Source organism: Myotis davidii, unplaced genomic scaffold, assembly GCF_000327345.1.
Source record: "Myotis davidii unplaced genomic scaffold, ASM32734v1 scaffold1204, whole genome shotgun sequence".
Taxonomy (NCBI): Eukaryota; Metazoa; Chordata; class Mammalia; order Chiroptera; family Vespertilionidae; genus Myotis; species Myotis davidii.
In genome coordinates, this window is record NW_006294755.1 from 530,579 (window position 1) to 547,925 (window position 17,347).

The following is a 17,347-nucleotide window of genomic DNA, read 5'->3' on the forward strand; positions in this document are numbered from 1 at the left end:
AGGGGCCCCGCGGGGTGCGCGGTGGGGCGTGTGCCCTCCTTTTTGCTGGTGCTGTCCGGCGGCTCGGAAGGGCGGGGAGGGCCCCGAGGGGCCGGGCGGCCTGGGACAGCTGCCCTGGCTGAGGTGCTTCCTCCTGTGGTTGCCTCGGGGCCGGGATGGATTGAGTACAGTTCGGACTCGCAGCCGCGTCCCCAACTTCTCCGGCCGGGTACCTCATCCCCAGGTAACCCCCCTTCCGGCAGACGGGGCTCATCCATCTCCCAAAAGGGAAATCGCGAAGTACAGTGCAGGCCCTGCAGCTCAGGAATGACACCGGCCAGCCCCAGTTCACCGGGCTCCCCGGGTTTATAGGGCCCTACCTGTCGCCCTTATGCAAGATAACTGTGCGTAAGCAATTCCCATTTTATTTAATGTGACATTTCATATTACTATCCAACTCGGCAATGGGAAAGTTCGGTCTAAGACTACATGTACAAATTGGTTCGAATGACTTGTCAAGTAAATTTTTAAAAATGGAATGCATCTTCTATCAAGGGATGAGCTAGATGACGATTTTTTTTTTTTTTTGTGACTGACGATTTGCAGCTCTTAAATTTAGGACCTGTTAACGTAGCTTTTGTTGCCTTTTCCTTTCATATCTCTTCCTTCTTTTATTTCTTTTATTTTTAAAATGTATTTTTATTGATTTCTGAGAGGAAGGGAGAGGGGGAGAGAGATAGAAACATCGATGATGAGAGAGAATCATGGATCCGGCTGCCTCCTGCACACCTCACACTGGGGATGGAGCCCGCAACCGGCATGTGCCCTGACCTGGAATGAACCCTGACCTCCTAGTTCATGGGTGGATGCTCAACCACTAGCCATATCAGCTGGGCTTTTAATTTGTCACTTTGTGAATATCAGTTTTTTTTTCTCACTGGAAAACTAAACATCAGATTTCAATTTTATGAGTGAGATGTTTGTTTTCAGAAAGAATACATGTTTCACCTTGCCTTTTTAGAAAGAATCAACATTACTTAAAGACATCTGAAGTCTCTTGTGGATTGTATTATTTGAAAAAAAACTTTATTGTTGAGAGTATTACAGATATCTCCCTTTCTTCCCCCATAGCTCCCCTGCACCTGGTTTCCACCCCACCCCAGGCCTTCACCACCGTACTGTCTGTGTCCATAGGTAAGATCTTTGGTTAATCTCTTCCTGTCCCCCCTCTCCCCCCACCTTCCTCTGAGGTTTGTCAGTCTGTTCCATGCCTCTGATTTCTGTTTTATTCACCAGTTTATTTTGTTCATTATATTTCTTGCTCGTTTATTTTGATTTTTAGATTCAATTGTTGATATGTATTTGTTGCCTGAACAGGCATTATACTAGTAAGTCATTTTTGTGGTGTTATATTTTTGTGTGTGCCTGTGTGTGCAGGCATGTGCCGCCTTAGGCCAGCTATGCTGAATTGTCCTTGGGGAGTGTTGATGGTTTGGCACATTTTATTGGGAATGCCCTGGATGGACTGGGCCCTGAACAGGGGAAAACAATGTCACCAAAATAGATATAGTGCTTGTCTCTGTGGAGGTTTTATTCTAGTTGGGAAGACAGATTTTAAATTCATCTTGACAAGGGCAATATGGAAACATGGAACAGGAGAACTTGAGGAGGAGGTCAGGAAAAACATTTTAAAAGGGACAAATGTTTGAACCTAAAAGAAAGGGAGGGGAAGTGTGGAGCGTCTTCTGCCCTGCTCCAGGGGACCTGGCGACCTCCTTCAGTGCATGACCTCTGGTGGGAAGTGGCTTTGGAGGAGGGGCTCTGCCTAATTCTGGAGTCTGACTGCAGAGTGGGGCTCATTTAGAGCTGGCCATCCTTGCTCTCCCTTGTGAGACCTACCATAAACACATGGCTGTAGTAATTTAAGTTTAAATGAATGAAAAGCCAATAAAATTTAAAAAGTCTGTTTCTTAGTCACCCGAGCCACATTTCTCAAGCACTCCGTAGCCACTTGGGCTGATGGCTGCCCTTTTGGCAAGTGCAGACATTGAACATTCCCATCATCCCAGAGAGCTCTACTAGACAGTGCTGCCCCAGAGAATTCTGAACTTACAGGCTATAAAAGTTTTCAGTTGCAACGGAAGTCCTATTTTAACTGGCATAAAAGATTACTAACTGCGTGTATATAAGTCTTGGGAGGGGACCCAGGGACTGACGCAATCAAACCCAAACTTCTGATGCCTTAAATAAGGAGTTTAGGAAAAACTCTCTTAGCTCAGAAGTACAGGCTCTGCCATCACTGGTCAGTGAAGTGACAAAGAGAGCCAAAACGTATACTTTTGGGTTTGTCAAAATGTTAAAAGAAAGTAAATATTTTTAGCTTGGTGAGTCATGTGATCTCTGTTGAAGCAAGTGCTCAATTCTACCTTTGTAGCAAAAAATAGCCATGGAGATAGGTAAATGAATGGCATGGCTGTGTGCCAATAAAACTTTATTTACAAAAACAAATGGCAGGTGGGCTTTGCTGAACACTGGAATGGAGAGAGCTCCCTGTCTGAATGTTCTTGCACTGGGTTTCCCTCCCCCAGTGATAATCAGTTGTCCTGCAGAATGGAGAGGGTGGTCCTTGCTGAGCCAGAATATCTGTGCTGTCTTACGAATCAGTCATCTTCCAGGACGTGGCAGTGGGTCTCATCTGGGAGTGGGCGTTGCTGGGCGGTGCTTGGGGGAACCTGTGCAGATTTGGAATACTGGACAACTGTAGGACACTGGCTCCTAGGGGTAAGGCTGGCATCAAATTGCATAAGTGCCTGCCACGCGACCACAAAGATGTGGTACGGACTTCGTGGTGTTTACCGTTCACTAGTTTCCACAGGATAACAGAGCATTGACTTAATTTTTTTCCGTGGTCAGGACTTCTGCTAGTCTCATTGACTTTGACCTTGGGCTTGAGGGCTTAGAGAACCTCAGCTCCAGAGAGGAGTGTGTTTGTGGTTTGGGCCCTGGGTTCGGTGATCATTTTGCTACCTTTGTACTCATTCATTGTCTTGAGCTGAAGTCCATGGGGAAGCTGGGAGGCTGGTGGGGAAGCATGCCCTCAGTCAGCATGTGTGTCTTTCTCCATGAGCAGAGGCACCACCATGCAAACCCAGGCTTGCCTCCCAGGTGGGGCCAAGAGAAGAGCTGAGGGCAGCAGACCGAGGCGTTCTTTGTGTCGTGGGTGTGGGTCAGTACCAGGGGACGCAGAGATCTTGTGACCAACCCTATTATGGGTTGGTACCTGGAAAGTATCAGTCTTAGAGCATTTTAAAGGCCCTCTATTTTTAGGGGAAACAGGCTATTTGGTATGAGGTTTCTCAAGTAAGTTGCGTGAGCTTTTTTCTGTTTTCACATTATAGCTCTTTGGTTTCAGAAAAAGATATGTTCCCCCTTTTTTTTTAAAGAAAATTTGCGATATTCACAAACCACAAGATGCAACCTTTTAAACCGCGTAATTCAGTGTTTTGTTTTAGCATATTTACAAAATTGTGTTATCACCACTACTGAACTCCAGAATATTTCCATCATCTCGAAATGAAACCTATGCCTGTTATCAGTCACTCCCCACTCACCTCCCTCCAGCCCTTGGCATCAATTGATCTGCTTTCTATTTATATTGATTTTCCTGTTCTGGACATTTCATATAAATAATCATATGACATGTGACCTTTGTAATGTCATCTTTCACTCAGTGTAACATTTTTGAGATTCATCCATGTTGTAGCATGCATCATTCTTTCCATTGTATGGATGGACCACATTTTGTTTACCCAATCAGTTATTGATGGACATTATACTTTTTGGCAATGTGAATATGTTGTTGTGAACATTCATGTACAAGATTTCATGTGGACATATTTTTAGTTTTCTTGAGTATATCCTTAGGAATGAAGTTGCTGGGCATATGGTAACCCTGTGTTTAACTTTCTGAGGAACTACCAAACTGTTGTCTAAAAACAGGTGCACCATTCTATGTTCCCTCAGCGGTGGATGAAGGTTTTGATTTCTCTACATCTCTACCCACATTGATTGTCCAATTCCTCTTTAAGTTAAACATTTCTATGTGTGTTGTCTAATTGCTTCTTTCTTGTTTGTCTGATAACATTCTTTCTGGCAACGTCATTCTCATTCTCCATGGAATCTTTTGCTCGGAAAAATAGCCTCTCATTTCCTCCTTGTTCCTGTCGCTTCCAAATTCCATACACAGCTCTACTCGCTTTGCTTTCCTTTCAGTATCTCCCCAAGTTTAGGATCAATATTAAAAAAAACCACATTTTTTTCTGTGTCAATTTCATATCACCATTTCTTTCTGAACAAAGTGTCTTTTTTTTTGGTTACATTTCATTTTAGATTGGGAATCTCAACCTAAAGCCAAAGAGTCTACTCCTATGCAGGATATTTTGGAGGAAAATTCATCTCATGATTTGCAAATGGTAAGATTCACGGCAGGTGATCCTTTATTCCCTCTCATTGGAGAAGTTGATGATACGAGGACACTGTGACTATGACTGTCCACACAGTCCATGACTCATTAATATGGGTGAACTCCACCTGTTTGTTGCTCAAGACTCTTTCTTCATAGACAGTTCCTCCAAGTAAACATTCCCATTGGTGTGAGTCAGACATCGATTGTGTGAAATGTGATTTACCTGCAGCAGTGATGAGAGACATGGTGTCTGTTTGGGCAGCCCCAGGACATTATGAATGTGAGAGAGCCTGGTGGTGGAGCCTGCAGTGTCTTCGAAGAACTCAACCTGTGTAAACAAGGTGCACCTCTTCAAATGCTGAAGACGTACCTCTGTTGGGAGCATCCCTGGGTGCGGCACAGATGCCGGAGAGCTTTTCATCATCATCCACCCCTTGTCAGGAGCAAACTTTGCCTGGAGCGAAGACATCTGAGGATTTAACTGTGGTGCGAAAGGCTTCTGGAGGAACCATACCTGGACATGAACAAGAGAACCCACAGGAGAGAGGGCCACACTGATTATAAAGAGCGTGGGAAAGTTGTCAGGGATCCCTCCCTGCTTCGGAGACAAGTTGAGACCCCAGACTGCAAAGAAGCCCTTTTCGAAGTGGAGAAGAGCCTTCAGAACCAGCTTGTACATTACAGTGTGTGATGCGCATGGAGCCCCTCCATCCCCACTTTGGCTCTGAGTTCCTGCTTTCTCAAACTGCAGGAGCTTCTGAAACGTGGGTTCCCATTGTTGGCAATTTTGAAGGTTAGGGTTTAGGTAGAGGGACACACAAAGCCCAGCTTCAACCCTGGACTGGGCCTCCTTGTCCCAGAGTCAGTGAGACCTCTGGGTTCCCTCAGTCTGCACACCTTTCCCTCCGTTATGGATGGTGTTGACCTCTGTGCATCATAGATGCTGGCCCAGGGGAAGGGGTGGCGTGGCCTGGGTTGTAGAGACCTCTGTCCTGTTCCTGTGTCCTAGGCAGGGGGAGCCTCACCCTGCATAGCCTGGTATGGGCTACCGGGCAGCCAAAACCCTTACCCTGCACAGCTTGCAACAGACCCCAGGGCAGCTGAGACCCCCTCCTCCCCAGGTCCTCGATGTCCTTGTCTTACATTCTTGTTTAGGTAGAGGATGTCTTCCAATAGCTGCTTGGAAAAGGGCATGTGCTTTTTGAGAACTTGAGATCTGCAGATGTGTTATTGGAGCTGCTGGATTGCAGGGGCCTCATCTGCCAGGATCGGTGCAGTAAACCCTTATAGAGCATTCCTGGAACTCTCGATGTTGGCTGAATGTAGGAATGAACAGATAGGTGCTGCTGAAGGCATCTCCAGGCCCTCACCATCTCCATGTTTTGACTGGCAGGTGGACTGTGGGAGGAGGAAGGATGCCACAACGGGCAGGTCCTCTCTGGTTTCTGTGGCTCTTTCCTCTCAGCATGGGGCTCCAGCACCTTCCGCAGAACTCCAGTCCCGCTCAGTAGTGAGCACCAAGTGTGGGAGATGAGGGGTCTCCTACTGCATCTGAGCCCCAGGAAATAAGCAGTCACAGAATGTTGAGTGGGCAGAGGAGATCCACTTCCAGATACATGTGGAGAAGTTGAGCAGTTCATCTCTAAGAAACATCAGCCACAGGTGGTCGAGTTGGATATGGAGCTGGGAGTTGAATCCAGGCCTAACTCCTCAGACCACCATCTCAAGAGGCAGAAGGGAGAGAGGGAAGAGTGTAGGTCAGAGCCTTTATTGGGGTTTCCACAGGGCAGGGAAAACAGGATTGGTGAGTCTGAATAATTCTGGGGGACCTGGTTGTCTGGCACCTGGTCTGGGTGCTTTAGGATGGGGGAGTATTGGCTTGTATGAGAAATGGCCAGGGAGGTGGTTCTCAGTGGCATGGGAGACGTAAACAACTGGCCGGTAATTTGGCCCTATGATTGGTGGATGCCAAATATACAAACACAGAGTCTAAGAAAACACAGACCATGGTTCATACTCAGAACCGAGGGCTTCCAACCTTTCTGTGATCCAACATTCTGTAGTGCCTCTGAGGGCTTGTGGCCTCACCTCCAGCCAGGGCCCCCCGAAACCAGAAGGGGTCAGGTCTGTCCTGATCTGCCCTTGGAGACCCTTGGTGGTGGCTGGTCCCTTCAGTGGAGTAAAAGAGTCATCAGGTCTGAAACTGCCAGACCCATGTGCCCCAATTTCTGACTTCATTATTCCTAAACCAAGGGTCTCTGAGGCCAAGAAAAACCTCAGCTACCTTTGTCCTGATCAGCATTCTCCACTTCTTTTCTTAGGGGCCAGGGCTTGATTTGAGGATGCAGATCCAGCCCATGATGGGAGAGAGGGAGAAACTTTCACCTCCAGAGGACCGGTCACCTCTCTGGGAGTCCCCTTGGTCCTCTGGATACACAGTAAGTTTGGGAGGGGTTTTGCTGCGGGGACCTCAGCCCGTAAGGCCAGGGTTTAGGATTTCTGTAAATGAGGAGGCCTAAGGGGAAGAAGCATCTAGGGCCCACTGTTGGAAACTTGAACATGCTGGAAGCCTTGGCTTAACTCCTAGTAAGAACTGAACAGGCCCTAGCATTTCTTCATAGAAGGCAAACCTCGAAGGTGGCAGATGGCAGGGATTAGTGTTCTGACCTTGCCTTTTTTGGTCCAGCCTTTCTTCCTTCCAATCTTTCCACCCTTACAAACATCAGGAAACCTATAGGAATGAGCAGGTCCGGTGATCTAAGGGCTGGGTTAGGAGTGTCCAGGCTGATGACTGAGAGTATCAGAAAGGGACACTTCCCCGAGGAGAAGGGGCCTCCCACCAGCTCCTGCCCATCACCTTCCCTCAGAGACCTGTGCATTTACTTCCCATCCACCACCAAGTCCTGCGAGCTTTTCTGCCAAGCCATAACCTTCTTTTGACTGCTCTCCTGTCCCCCCTGCGACCACCCTTCCTGGAGTCACTAGGAACTGCTTTTAACAGACTCCTGCTTCCGCTGGTCCCACTCTGGGCATAGAGGCCAGCAGCATCCCTTCGAAGTGCAGGTCAGGCTAGATACCTTTCCAGAGAGAGCAGCTATCAGTAGAGAACCATTCAAGTCCTTTCTTCCACAACAGGGCTTCCTTCCTAACTCCCCTCATTTCCATGGGTTCATGCCTTCTACTCCTATCCCTCAACCTGCTGGCACCCACTGCTAGCTTTGCTCCAGCGTTTCCCCCACAGCTGGAGGCTGCTCAGAGGAGGCCTCCTCCTTGGGGGCCCCTTTTCTCTATCCTTGGAGTCGCAGTTCTAACACAGTGGTTAGCCTTGTCCTGAAGGATTGGGTAACTCTGGGCAGGTAATCAGGGCATGTCCTCGTATCACATGTTCTCCAAATCAGGACCAGTCATGAGTTCAGTCAGTGAGCAGGTGTGAATGGATCCCTTCCATCACCATGTGGCTCTAATCTGTCCCTGTCACTCCGTCCAGGGACTGAAGGCGGCTGTGCAGATTCAGGGGGTTGCCACGCCGGAGCCTGCACTGGGCCTTCCCGACCCCTGGGCCAAGGGTTCTGGTGAGTGAGTCCTGGTGGAATCAGTCAGAGGGCCTGACTGTCTGGTGGGAACTTGCATCTCCAGCCTTCATTTCCTCTGATAGCAGTCAGAGTACTTAAAGGCCTCTCTCATTATCTGTGCGTTCAAGGGGAAAGACATTTCACAGTTCTCAGGTTTTTGTTTTTGTGGGTTTCAGATCTTTCTGTTTTGAAAAAGTAGGTCCTAGTGTCAACAACAAACATGCTCTTTAACCAAAGGAGCTATTGTCATAAAACAATTGCTATAGCCCTGTGGCCAAGTGGCTCAGTTGATTGGAGCATTGTCCTGTATGTCAAAAGGTTGCAGGTTCGATCCCCAGTCTGGTCATCTATGGGAGGCAACCAATTGATGTTTCTGTCTCTCTCTTTCCCCCTCTGTCTTTCTTTTTTTTTTTTTTCTCTCTCTCTCTCAAATATATCCTCAGGTGAGGATTAAGATAATTGATATTAAAAAATTGATATATTAAAAAAAAGAGCAGGCCCCACTCAGCTGTGGCAAAAGGCCAGACCTCTCTTTAGGAGAGAGTACATTGTTTACTACACAATTATGTAAATGGCACATTTCCTGAGAAGTAGGGGAAAAATTCTGGAGGACAGACAGCATCTTAACTTTAATTGCAGGCACTGGATTACATCATAATTACTGTATCAAGTAGTTTTGCCAGATATTGTGCTGTTTGGAGAGAGTTTGGAGAGAGGATTTCAGGCCTAGGAACAGCTTCTGTAAAACCTCTCAGGGCCTGATATGCCCAGGGGCGGGCCCATGGGAGGCTGTGGAAGGGGCAGAGGGAAGTGGAGAGTGGTATGAGCTGACGAGAGTGAATGGGCTCCAGATCATTTAGGGCCTGGAAGCATGGGAACAGAACCCTGGCTCATGTCCTAAGGCTAGAGAGAGTAGGGGCGCATTTAAGTGAGTGGTACCATGCACCTAACAGAACTCACAGCACCTGGGAGAATGATGGGCTTCAGGGAAGATGTGAGTGGTGGGTGAAGGCAGTTAGGAATGGAATGGTGGTGACCTAGAGTTGGGGCGAGTGTCCCAAAGACCACTCCCAAGTTTGGTGACTTACTAGAAGGTCTCATAGGGCACAGCATATAGTTGTATGCATGGCTATGGTTTATCACAGTGAAAGGATACCAAGCAAAATCAGCCAAGGAAAAAGGTGCATGGGGGTGAAGTCTGGAGGGAACCAGGCACAGCTTCCAGACTCCTCTCCCAGCAGAATTACATGGGAAGCACTTAATTCCCCTCAGTGGGCTGGGACAACACATGCAAAGTGTTGTCTGCCAGGGAGGCTCATTAGAGACTCAGCACCCAGGGTTTTCACTGGTGGCTGGGCAGGTAGGCACCCTCTGCCCAGAACATACCTACGTCCCAGACTCCTAGAAGGGAAGCAGGCATTCAGCACAAACTACACTGTAGAAATTGTTTAAGCAGAGTGAACTCCTCTTGTCAGGTAGGATGTTAGGATCCCTCTTGAAATCCAAGTTTCCAGACCCCAGCCAAGGTCCAACTTTGCCATCAGGCCTTGCTAAGGAGCACCGTCAAGCCTTCTGTGTTAACTTTTATCTGCACGGTAGGTAAGCATGGAACATTCATTCTAAGACACGTAGGAGGTCAAATTGAGACAATTTGATGAGTAGTCTGTACATTTCATTTACCAGAGGATCCAGAGCATTTATGTGCCAAATGCCGTGTGGGGACCAGGGTTGTGACATCTAAGTCATGAGGGAGTGACATTTAAGTGGATCCAGGAGGGAGAAAGGTATGATGTGGCATTAGCTATGGTGAGGACAGGGTTAGGGGGGAAGGAAGTGGGTGGGTGGAGTTGGGGAGAGGTGGGTGCTTTAAGTAGAGATGTCACAACTGATTTATTTTTGGGGGGATTAATTTTTGGGGCCTGTAGAGTGTCAGAGAGGGGAGAGATTTCACATCTGAGGCAGGGATGTCACCTCCTGAAATTGGGAACACTGGAAGAGGAATAGCCTTTGAGAAGAAGGTGGTGAGCGCATTTTGTGTGTGTGTGTTGGGGGTGAGGGTGGGGAATGAAGCAGAAATTTATATCTCATAGTTCTAAAGGCACAGAAGTGTGAAATCAAGATGTCTGCAGGGTGATACTTCCTATGAAATTTGGAGGGGAGGGTTCTTCTTTGCCTCTCTCCTGGCTTCTGGTGGTTGTTGGCATCCTTGGTGTTCCTTGGCTTGTAGCTATATCAATCCAATCTCTGCCTGCATTTTCCCATGGTCTTCTCCCCTCATCTGTCTGTTTCTGTGTCTCTTTTCCTCTTATAAGGACACCAGTCATTGGATTAAGGGCCCACTCTGCTCCACTGTAACTTCATTTAACTAATTACATCTGCAAACACCCTATTTTCAAATAAGGTCACATTCTGAGGTACCATGAGTTAGAACACTGATGACAAACCTATGACACGCGTGTCAGAGGTGACACACGAACTCATTTTTTTTGGTTGATTTGTCTTTGTTAAATGGCATTTAAATATATAAAGTAAATATCAAAAATATAAATCTTTCTTTTACTATGGTTGCAAATATCAAAAAAATTTCTATATGTGACACGGCACCAGAGTTAAGTTAGGGTTTTTCAAAATGCTGACAGGCCGAGCTCAAAAGGTTCGTCATCACTGAGTTAGAACTTCCTCTTTTATTTGGGAACACAATCCAACCCATAACAGTCTGCCCTCTGGCTCCCACAAATTGGTGCCATCCCCACATGCAACTGTGGTCCCAATGTTCCTCCAATTTTTACCCATTCCAGCAGTCTTAAAATTTCATCTAAATCTCATCAACTGAAAAAAGGCCCAAATTTTATCATGTAAATCATCCAAATCAGATATGGGTGAGGCTTAGGGTGTGATCCAGCCTGGGGCAAACTTCTCTTCATCTGTGAACCTGTGAAATCAGAAAGGAGATCTCTGCTTCCAGAATACAATGGTGGCATTTCCATTCCCAACAGGAGAGAAAAAAGGGGTCACGGGTCCCAAGCAAGTTCACAGCCCAGCAGAGCAAGATCAAGGCCTGAGAATAATCCTTGTTCATTAGAGCTGCCTGCTGGGACGACAGCCTTGCTTTCTAGCTTATTCTGGATATTCCATTCTTGTTTCCCCAGAAAAGTAAGTGTAGAGATTGGAGCCGATGGTTGGGTGTAGTTCACAGCCCAGCAGGGCAAGATCAAGGCCTGAGAATAATCCTTGTTCATTAGAGCTGCCTGCTGGGACGACAGCCTTGCTTTCTAGCTTATTCTGGATATTCCATTCTTGTTTCCCCAGAAAAGTAAGTGTAGAGATTGGAGCCGATGGTTGGGTGTCTGGTCTGGAATTCAGATCTGAGTCAGCATTGTCAAGTAGAGTTGGCCAAGTAGAGGGGCAGGTTGCCAGCTGAGGCAGAGAGTACTGAGGGAGATGAGAAGAGGAAGGTCTGCATAATGGGGAGATGGAGGAGGTGCTTATACAAAAAACTGAGAAGGAGGCTGGGAGTGTGGGCACTGTGCATATCCCTATGAGTGTGTGCATGGGTGTGTGTACACATGTGATCACTAACAATCAGGGTGGGCAGCCCTTGGTCCTGTGAGTATGTTCAGTGGGCTTCACAGCTCTCCCCTTCTCCTCTAGCTCTGCTTGCTCAAGAGCCTGTGTGGCTACAGGAGGAAAGCGTAGAGAAAGAAGCTGTGGTTCCTGGCGTGCTGTCTACCTGTGTACAGGTAAGTAAGAAGTGCTCCTTGCTCTTCTTTCTTGCTTTGCCCCCTGTCCCCTTCTCATTACCTGGAGCTTTTAGACCCCACAGGGCTGGCCTCCAGGCATCTAGGAATGGGGCTTCTCTCAGTGGGGGGAGGACAGCCCTGGCAACGAACACGCCCCCTTAGTCAGACCTTCCCCAGGTTGTTAAGTGCCATGTTCTGCTGAGCATCAGGAGGGAAAATAAAGCCAGGATGTGAGCTGTCCTTGTCTCCTAACCGTCATGGTCCCCTGCAGCAAATATTTCTCTCTTGCCTTTTTCTTGCCTGCCATATGCTTAGGTCTGCTGGACCCTGGGACTGAAGGGAATAAAACTGAAAGGGCTTCCTGGCTAATTGTCAATAGCTAAGTCCTGTCATGAAGTTGAGGTCCTTTGGCACTACGCTTCTGGGTGCTATCCCTCAGGAAGGGAAGAGTAGAGAGAGAATTCTAGTTTTGAGGCCTATGCCTAAGGGCAGATTCTGAGGTACCTCAGAGCCCCATCTGAAAATCCTCCACACAGTGTCTCTGTTCCCAGGCTTGCCAACTCCCCACCATCCTCTTAAGTGTTGGCAGAAGTGGCCCTTGACTGAGCCTGAATGGGTGTGCATTTTAGGAACCAGTCACCTTTGCAGATGTGACTGTGCTCTTCACCCCAGAAGAATGGATGTTTCTAGACTCTGCCCAGAGAAGCCTGTATAGAGACGTGATGCTAGAGAACTACAGGAACCTGGCCTCTGTGGGTAAGACTGCTCTCATCACTTCATATGCTCATGCAGCAAGTATGGGTTCCTGGAACTGTGCTGATTTGGAAACTGAGAGATGAAAAGGCAGACAAGGCCAGGCTGAGGGACCCCACCAGTGCACGAATCCGTGCTTTGGGCCTCTAATATGTATATAAGATCTTTGGTACATCTCTTCCCCCCTTGCCTCCCTGCTCTCTGAGATCTATCAGTCTGTCCCATGTTTCCATTCCTGTGGTTTCTGCTCCTGTGTTGAGTGTCTGCCCCCTGGTGGTAAGTGTGCATCATAGCTACTGGACGGTTGGATGGTTGCTTAGGCTTTTATATATATAGATAGTCTAGTGGCCTCCCCATGGAAATGAATATCTATCTGCTGTTCCTGGGCTTCTCAAATACATACATCCCTGAGCTAGGCCCTAGGTTTTGGGGACTGGAATGTCCCCGTGTCCTTGGGGACCCAGTGAAGGAGCTTGTTCCTTGGTGAAAAGAGCTCTGCTGTGTCCATCCACGTTTAGGCATGCGCATTTCACCGCTCCCATCTCCAGTGCTCCTAATGACTTCAGAATATCAGCCCTGGCTTCATGGCAGGAGTAGTTTGCCCACACCATGTGTCTTTCCCCACGAGCAGGAGATCGACTATGCAAACTCGGCACCTTTTCTTATTTGGAGCAAAGAGAAGAGCTGTGGATCACTGATAGAGGGATGTCCCCAGGAGTCCAAACAGGTTGGTAAGATGAATGCTCAATTTGGAAAGTATCAGTAAGGGACATACTTTCATTGCCTTTGACAGAGAAGGCTATTGGTTGAGCTCCCTTAGTGAGTTTCACCTTTTTTCCTTTCTCTTTTTATCTCAAATACATTACTCTGGTTTCATAGAACAATTTATCCCTCCTTCCCTTCACATTTAGCATTTTCATGTGTGTATTTCATCCAGTTCCTCCCTCCTGTAGATTGTTAATACTTTCTCTCAATATCATAGAATACTTCCTTAGTAAATTATCTACTATTTCTATCCTTTGTCTCTGTGATTTCGTGACTCCTCACATAGCCAAATGCCTTAAAATTTTCCTTTGCTCTCTGGTGCATTCTCCTTTTCACCCTTTCGTCCTATATTTAAGATCAGTATTTAAAAAATAATCTACTTGTCCTAGCTTGCTTTTTTGGTCATCTTGATCCTAGTTTCCTTCTCTGAACATTTAATTTCTCCCCCTCACCTTTAATTCATTTCAGAACCTCAACCTCAACCCCAAGAGTCAATTCTTAACCAAGATACTTTTGCGAAGATTGTATCCATTGGCATAGAAAGGGTAAGGTACACAACAGTTATTCTTGGTCCTCTATAACAGAAAGTCTGGAGTTGCTGCTGGTTAGAAAAACGGCACATGTGGCTAGAGAGAGATTTAAGGCAAGGGATGCTCATGCAAGAGAAAGCGTTTTCTTGGTAGAGAGTCTGTGAATGTCATGATGAAGTGGGAGAAACTTGAAATGTAGATTAAGACGCATCTTTATAGAATTCCCACAACTCACCATGTTCCTAAATGGGACACAGACATAGTGTAGTCTTAAACAATTCAGAAAAAGTCTATATCTAAGAAGCCGTTTGCAAGTAATGAAAATGATAGCTCTTTGTGGCATTGCATCCACTTGATAGAACTTAGAGTAAGAAATAGTACGGACACATGAAAATGGTAAAAGCTTCAGCTATAGAAATGTTCTTGATTCTACACACAATTTACTTGGGGGAGAAGGTCGATGATTATAATGAAATACTTGGTCTTCACATTTTCCTCAATTGACAGGAGCAACCCCTGCCTGGAGAAAAACTCTATAAGTATAATGAACTTGGGGAACCCTTTAACAGTATCAAACAACTTTTCCAGTGTGAGAGAATTTATGCTGGAGGCAACCCCTATGAATGCCCAGAGAGTGGGGAATCCTTCGCAATTTTTTCAGTGTGAGAGAATTTATGCTGGAGGCAATTGCCCCTATGAATGCCCAGAGAGTGGGGAATCCTTCCAGACCACTCACCTAATAGTGCACGAGAAGACCCATAGTGGGCATAGTGGAGATAAAACCTACGCGTGTAACAAATGTGAAAAGTCCTTCAGATACAGCTCTGACCTTATCAGGCACGAGAAGACCCATACCTCAGAGAAGTACTTTGAATGTCAGGAATGTAGGCATGCCTTCAAGTACTCCTCGAATCTGCGACGCCACATGAGGACACACACAGGAGAGAAACCTTTTGAATGTAGTCAGTGTGGGAAAACCTTCACAAGGAACTTTAACCTGATTTTGCACCAGAGAAACCACACGGGTGAGAAGCCCTATGAATGCAAGGACTGTGGGAAAGCTTTTAATCAGCCGTCTTCTCTGAGGAGCCACATGAGAACTCACACTGGAGAGAAGCCCTTTGAATGCAGTCAGTGTGGGAAAGCTTTCAGGGAACATTCGTCACTGAAGACTCATCTGCGAACTCACACCAGAGAGAAACCGTATGAGTGTAACCAGTGTGGAAAGCCCTTCCGAACGAGCACCCATCTGAACGTTCACAAGAGGATCCACACGGGGGAGAAACTTTATGAGTGTACTACTTGTGGTCAGGTGTTGAGTCGTCTCTCAACCCTCAAGAGTCACATGCGAACCCACACTGGAGAGAAGCCCTACGCATGCCAGGAATGTGGGCGAGCCTTTAGTGAGCCCTCATCCCTCAGGAAACATGCAAGGACCCACACTGGCAAGAAGCCCTATGCCTGTCAGGAATGCGGGCGAGCCTTTGGTCAGTCTTCACACCTTATTGTGCACGTGAGAACACACACTACAGGAAAACCCTATGAATGTAATCAGTGTGAGAAAGCGTTCAGGCACAGCTCTTCACTTACTGTGCATAAAAGGATTCATACCAGCCTGCCTTTATCAGTGTCTCATTCATTTGGTAGGCCCCTTGCTAATTAACTTCCAATTTGTAAAAATATAAACATTTGTGCCTATAATAATCTCTTATAGTACTTGTTTAGCTTCATAACATGTTTTGATGTCTAATTTAATTTTTGGTTGATTCTAAATATTGTCTTACTTTCCATTAAATCTTTGACACATTACTTATTTGTAATTAGATATTTAAATAACTGCATGGTTATATTTTTGTAGAGGTATAATTATTTATAGTGGAATGCATAAATATTATGAGTTAGATGAGTTGGACAGATGTATATATACATTTAACCAACACCCCATTCAAGATATAGAGCATTCCTGTCATTCTGGAAAGTTGCTGCATATATCTGGGTGTTTCTTAGTTGCCTTTCGTTGATTCTAAATATTGTCTTACTTTCCATTAAATCTTTGACACATTACTTATTTGTAATTAGATATTTAAATAACTGCATGGTTATATTTTTGTAGAGGTATAATTATTTATAGTGGAATGCGTAAATATTATGAGTTAGATGAATTGGACAGATGTATATATACATGTAACCAACAACCCATTCAAGATATAGAACATTTCTGTCATTCTGGAAAATTCCTGCATATATCTGGGTGTTTCTTAGTTGCCTTTCTGTTGTTGGTTTCTAATTTAATTACATTGAGCAGAGTGTGTGGTCTTTGGGTTTTTGTTGAGATTTCTTTTTGGTCTAGTATGGCACATCCTACTAGTTGCCCTTTCTTCTTCACAACAGAACCTAAGTTTTTTTGTTCACATTGGTAATGTGCACTATTAAAAAACCCCCATCTCCCAGTCCTTCTTGTCGTTAGAGGCCACATCGCCCAGTTCTGGTCAGTATGAGAAGTCGCTGGGTGTGCCTCCTGGGAAAGAGGTTGGAAAGGAGTGGTTTCATTTAGCCGGGTCCCTCTACTTGCCTTTTGCACAAGCAGACATGGTGTCCAGTGCTAGAGGAGCCATCTGTGACCATGAGGATTAAAGCCACGGGCTAAAGAGAGTGTGGCCAGAAGTTACAAACATTCTGATTCCCTAATTGGTATCTTTATGTCTCTGCACCAGCTCCGAACTATTTATTTCTGAATATCTTGTTAGATGCACTTCTTACTAGTACATGACATTGGCTTTTTTGAGGAGGGAGGTGGGGAAGGGAAGGCAGAGATGGGCTTATTACAGTCGAATACAATTTCTAACAGATGCACGTAGTATATGGTCAGTTTTTATAAGTGCTTCATGGGTGGTTGAAATCAATGTATTCTACATATGTCTACTAGATCCAGCCTATTATTTGTGTTTCAAAATCTGCACGTTTATAATAAACATTGGTCTCTGTCTTAATCAGTTCAGGCTGCTATAACAAAAATACTATAGGCTGGGTGGCTTATAAACAACAGAAATTTATTTCTCACAGTTCTGGAGCCTGGAAATCTAAGATCAAGGCACTAGCAAATTTGATGTCTGCTTCCTGGTTCACAGATGGCCAGCTTCTCCCTCTGTACTCACATGACAGAAGGATTGAGGGAGCTTTCTGGTGTCCCTTATATAAGGGCACTAATCCCATCCAAGAGGGGTCTACTCCCATAATCTAATCACCTCCCAAAGGCCCCATCTCCAGCTACCATCGCACTGGGGAAGGCATTAACATATGAATGTTGGTGGACACAAACATTTGGTCCATAGCAGTTTCTGATCTATCATGTACTAAAAGAGCTACATTTAACTCTTCCACCATGGTTTTGTATTGCTGAATAAATCTTGTAATTCTATCAATTTTTAATTTATATATTTTGAAGCAATAAACTTTTTTGGTATTTTTTTCTGGTATCTGCAAAGTGTTTCATTTTTTTAATTAAAAAAATTGTTATTGTTGGACATATTACATACTGTATTT

At 45.7% G+C, this 17,347-nt stretch overlaps 2 protein-coding genes across 2 annotated transcripts in view; both read left to right on the forward strand.

Moving 5' to 3' along the window:
- LOC107184007 (zinc finger protein 333-like) overlaps positions 1 to 14,470 on the forward strand; it is a 15,246-nt gene extending 776 nt beyond the window's left edge. Inside the window, exons 2-11 of the mRNA XM_015567486.1 lie at positions 3 to 223; positions 1,111 to 1,173; positions 4,369 to 4,451; positions 6,766 to 6,882; positions 7,932 to 8,016; positions 11,668 to 11,756; positions 12,386 to 12,512; positions 13,141 to 13,236; positions 13,743 to 13,819; positions 14,312 to 14,470. Of these exons, the coding sequence (XP_015422972.1) occupies positions 3 to 223; positions 1,111 to 1,173; positions 4,369 to 4,451; positions 6,766 to 6,882; positions 7,932 to 8,016; positions 11,668 to 11,756; positions 12,386 to 12,512; positions 13,141 to 13,236; positions 13,743 to 13,819; positions 14,312 to 14,470 (1,117 nt within the window). The remainder of the gene's footprint in view (positions 1 to 2; positions 224 to 1,110; positions 1,174 to 4,368; positions 4,452 to 6,765; positions 6,883 to 7,931; positions 8,017 to 11,667; positions 11,757 to 12,385; positions 12,513 to 13,140; positions 13,237 to 13,742; positions 13,820 to 14,311) is intronic.
- Position 14,471: 1 nt separating this feature from the next.
- Positions 14,472 to 15,811, forward strand: LOC107184009 (zinc finger protein 333-like; the record flags this gene model as incomplete). Its single annotated transcript, XM_015567487.1, has 1 exon — positions 14,472 to 15,811. A coding segment is annotated over one exon (996 nt), but the record flags the coding sequence as incomplete, so codon positions are not given.
- Between the last annotated feature and the right edge of the window lie 1,536 nt (positions 15,812 to 17,347).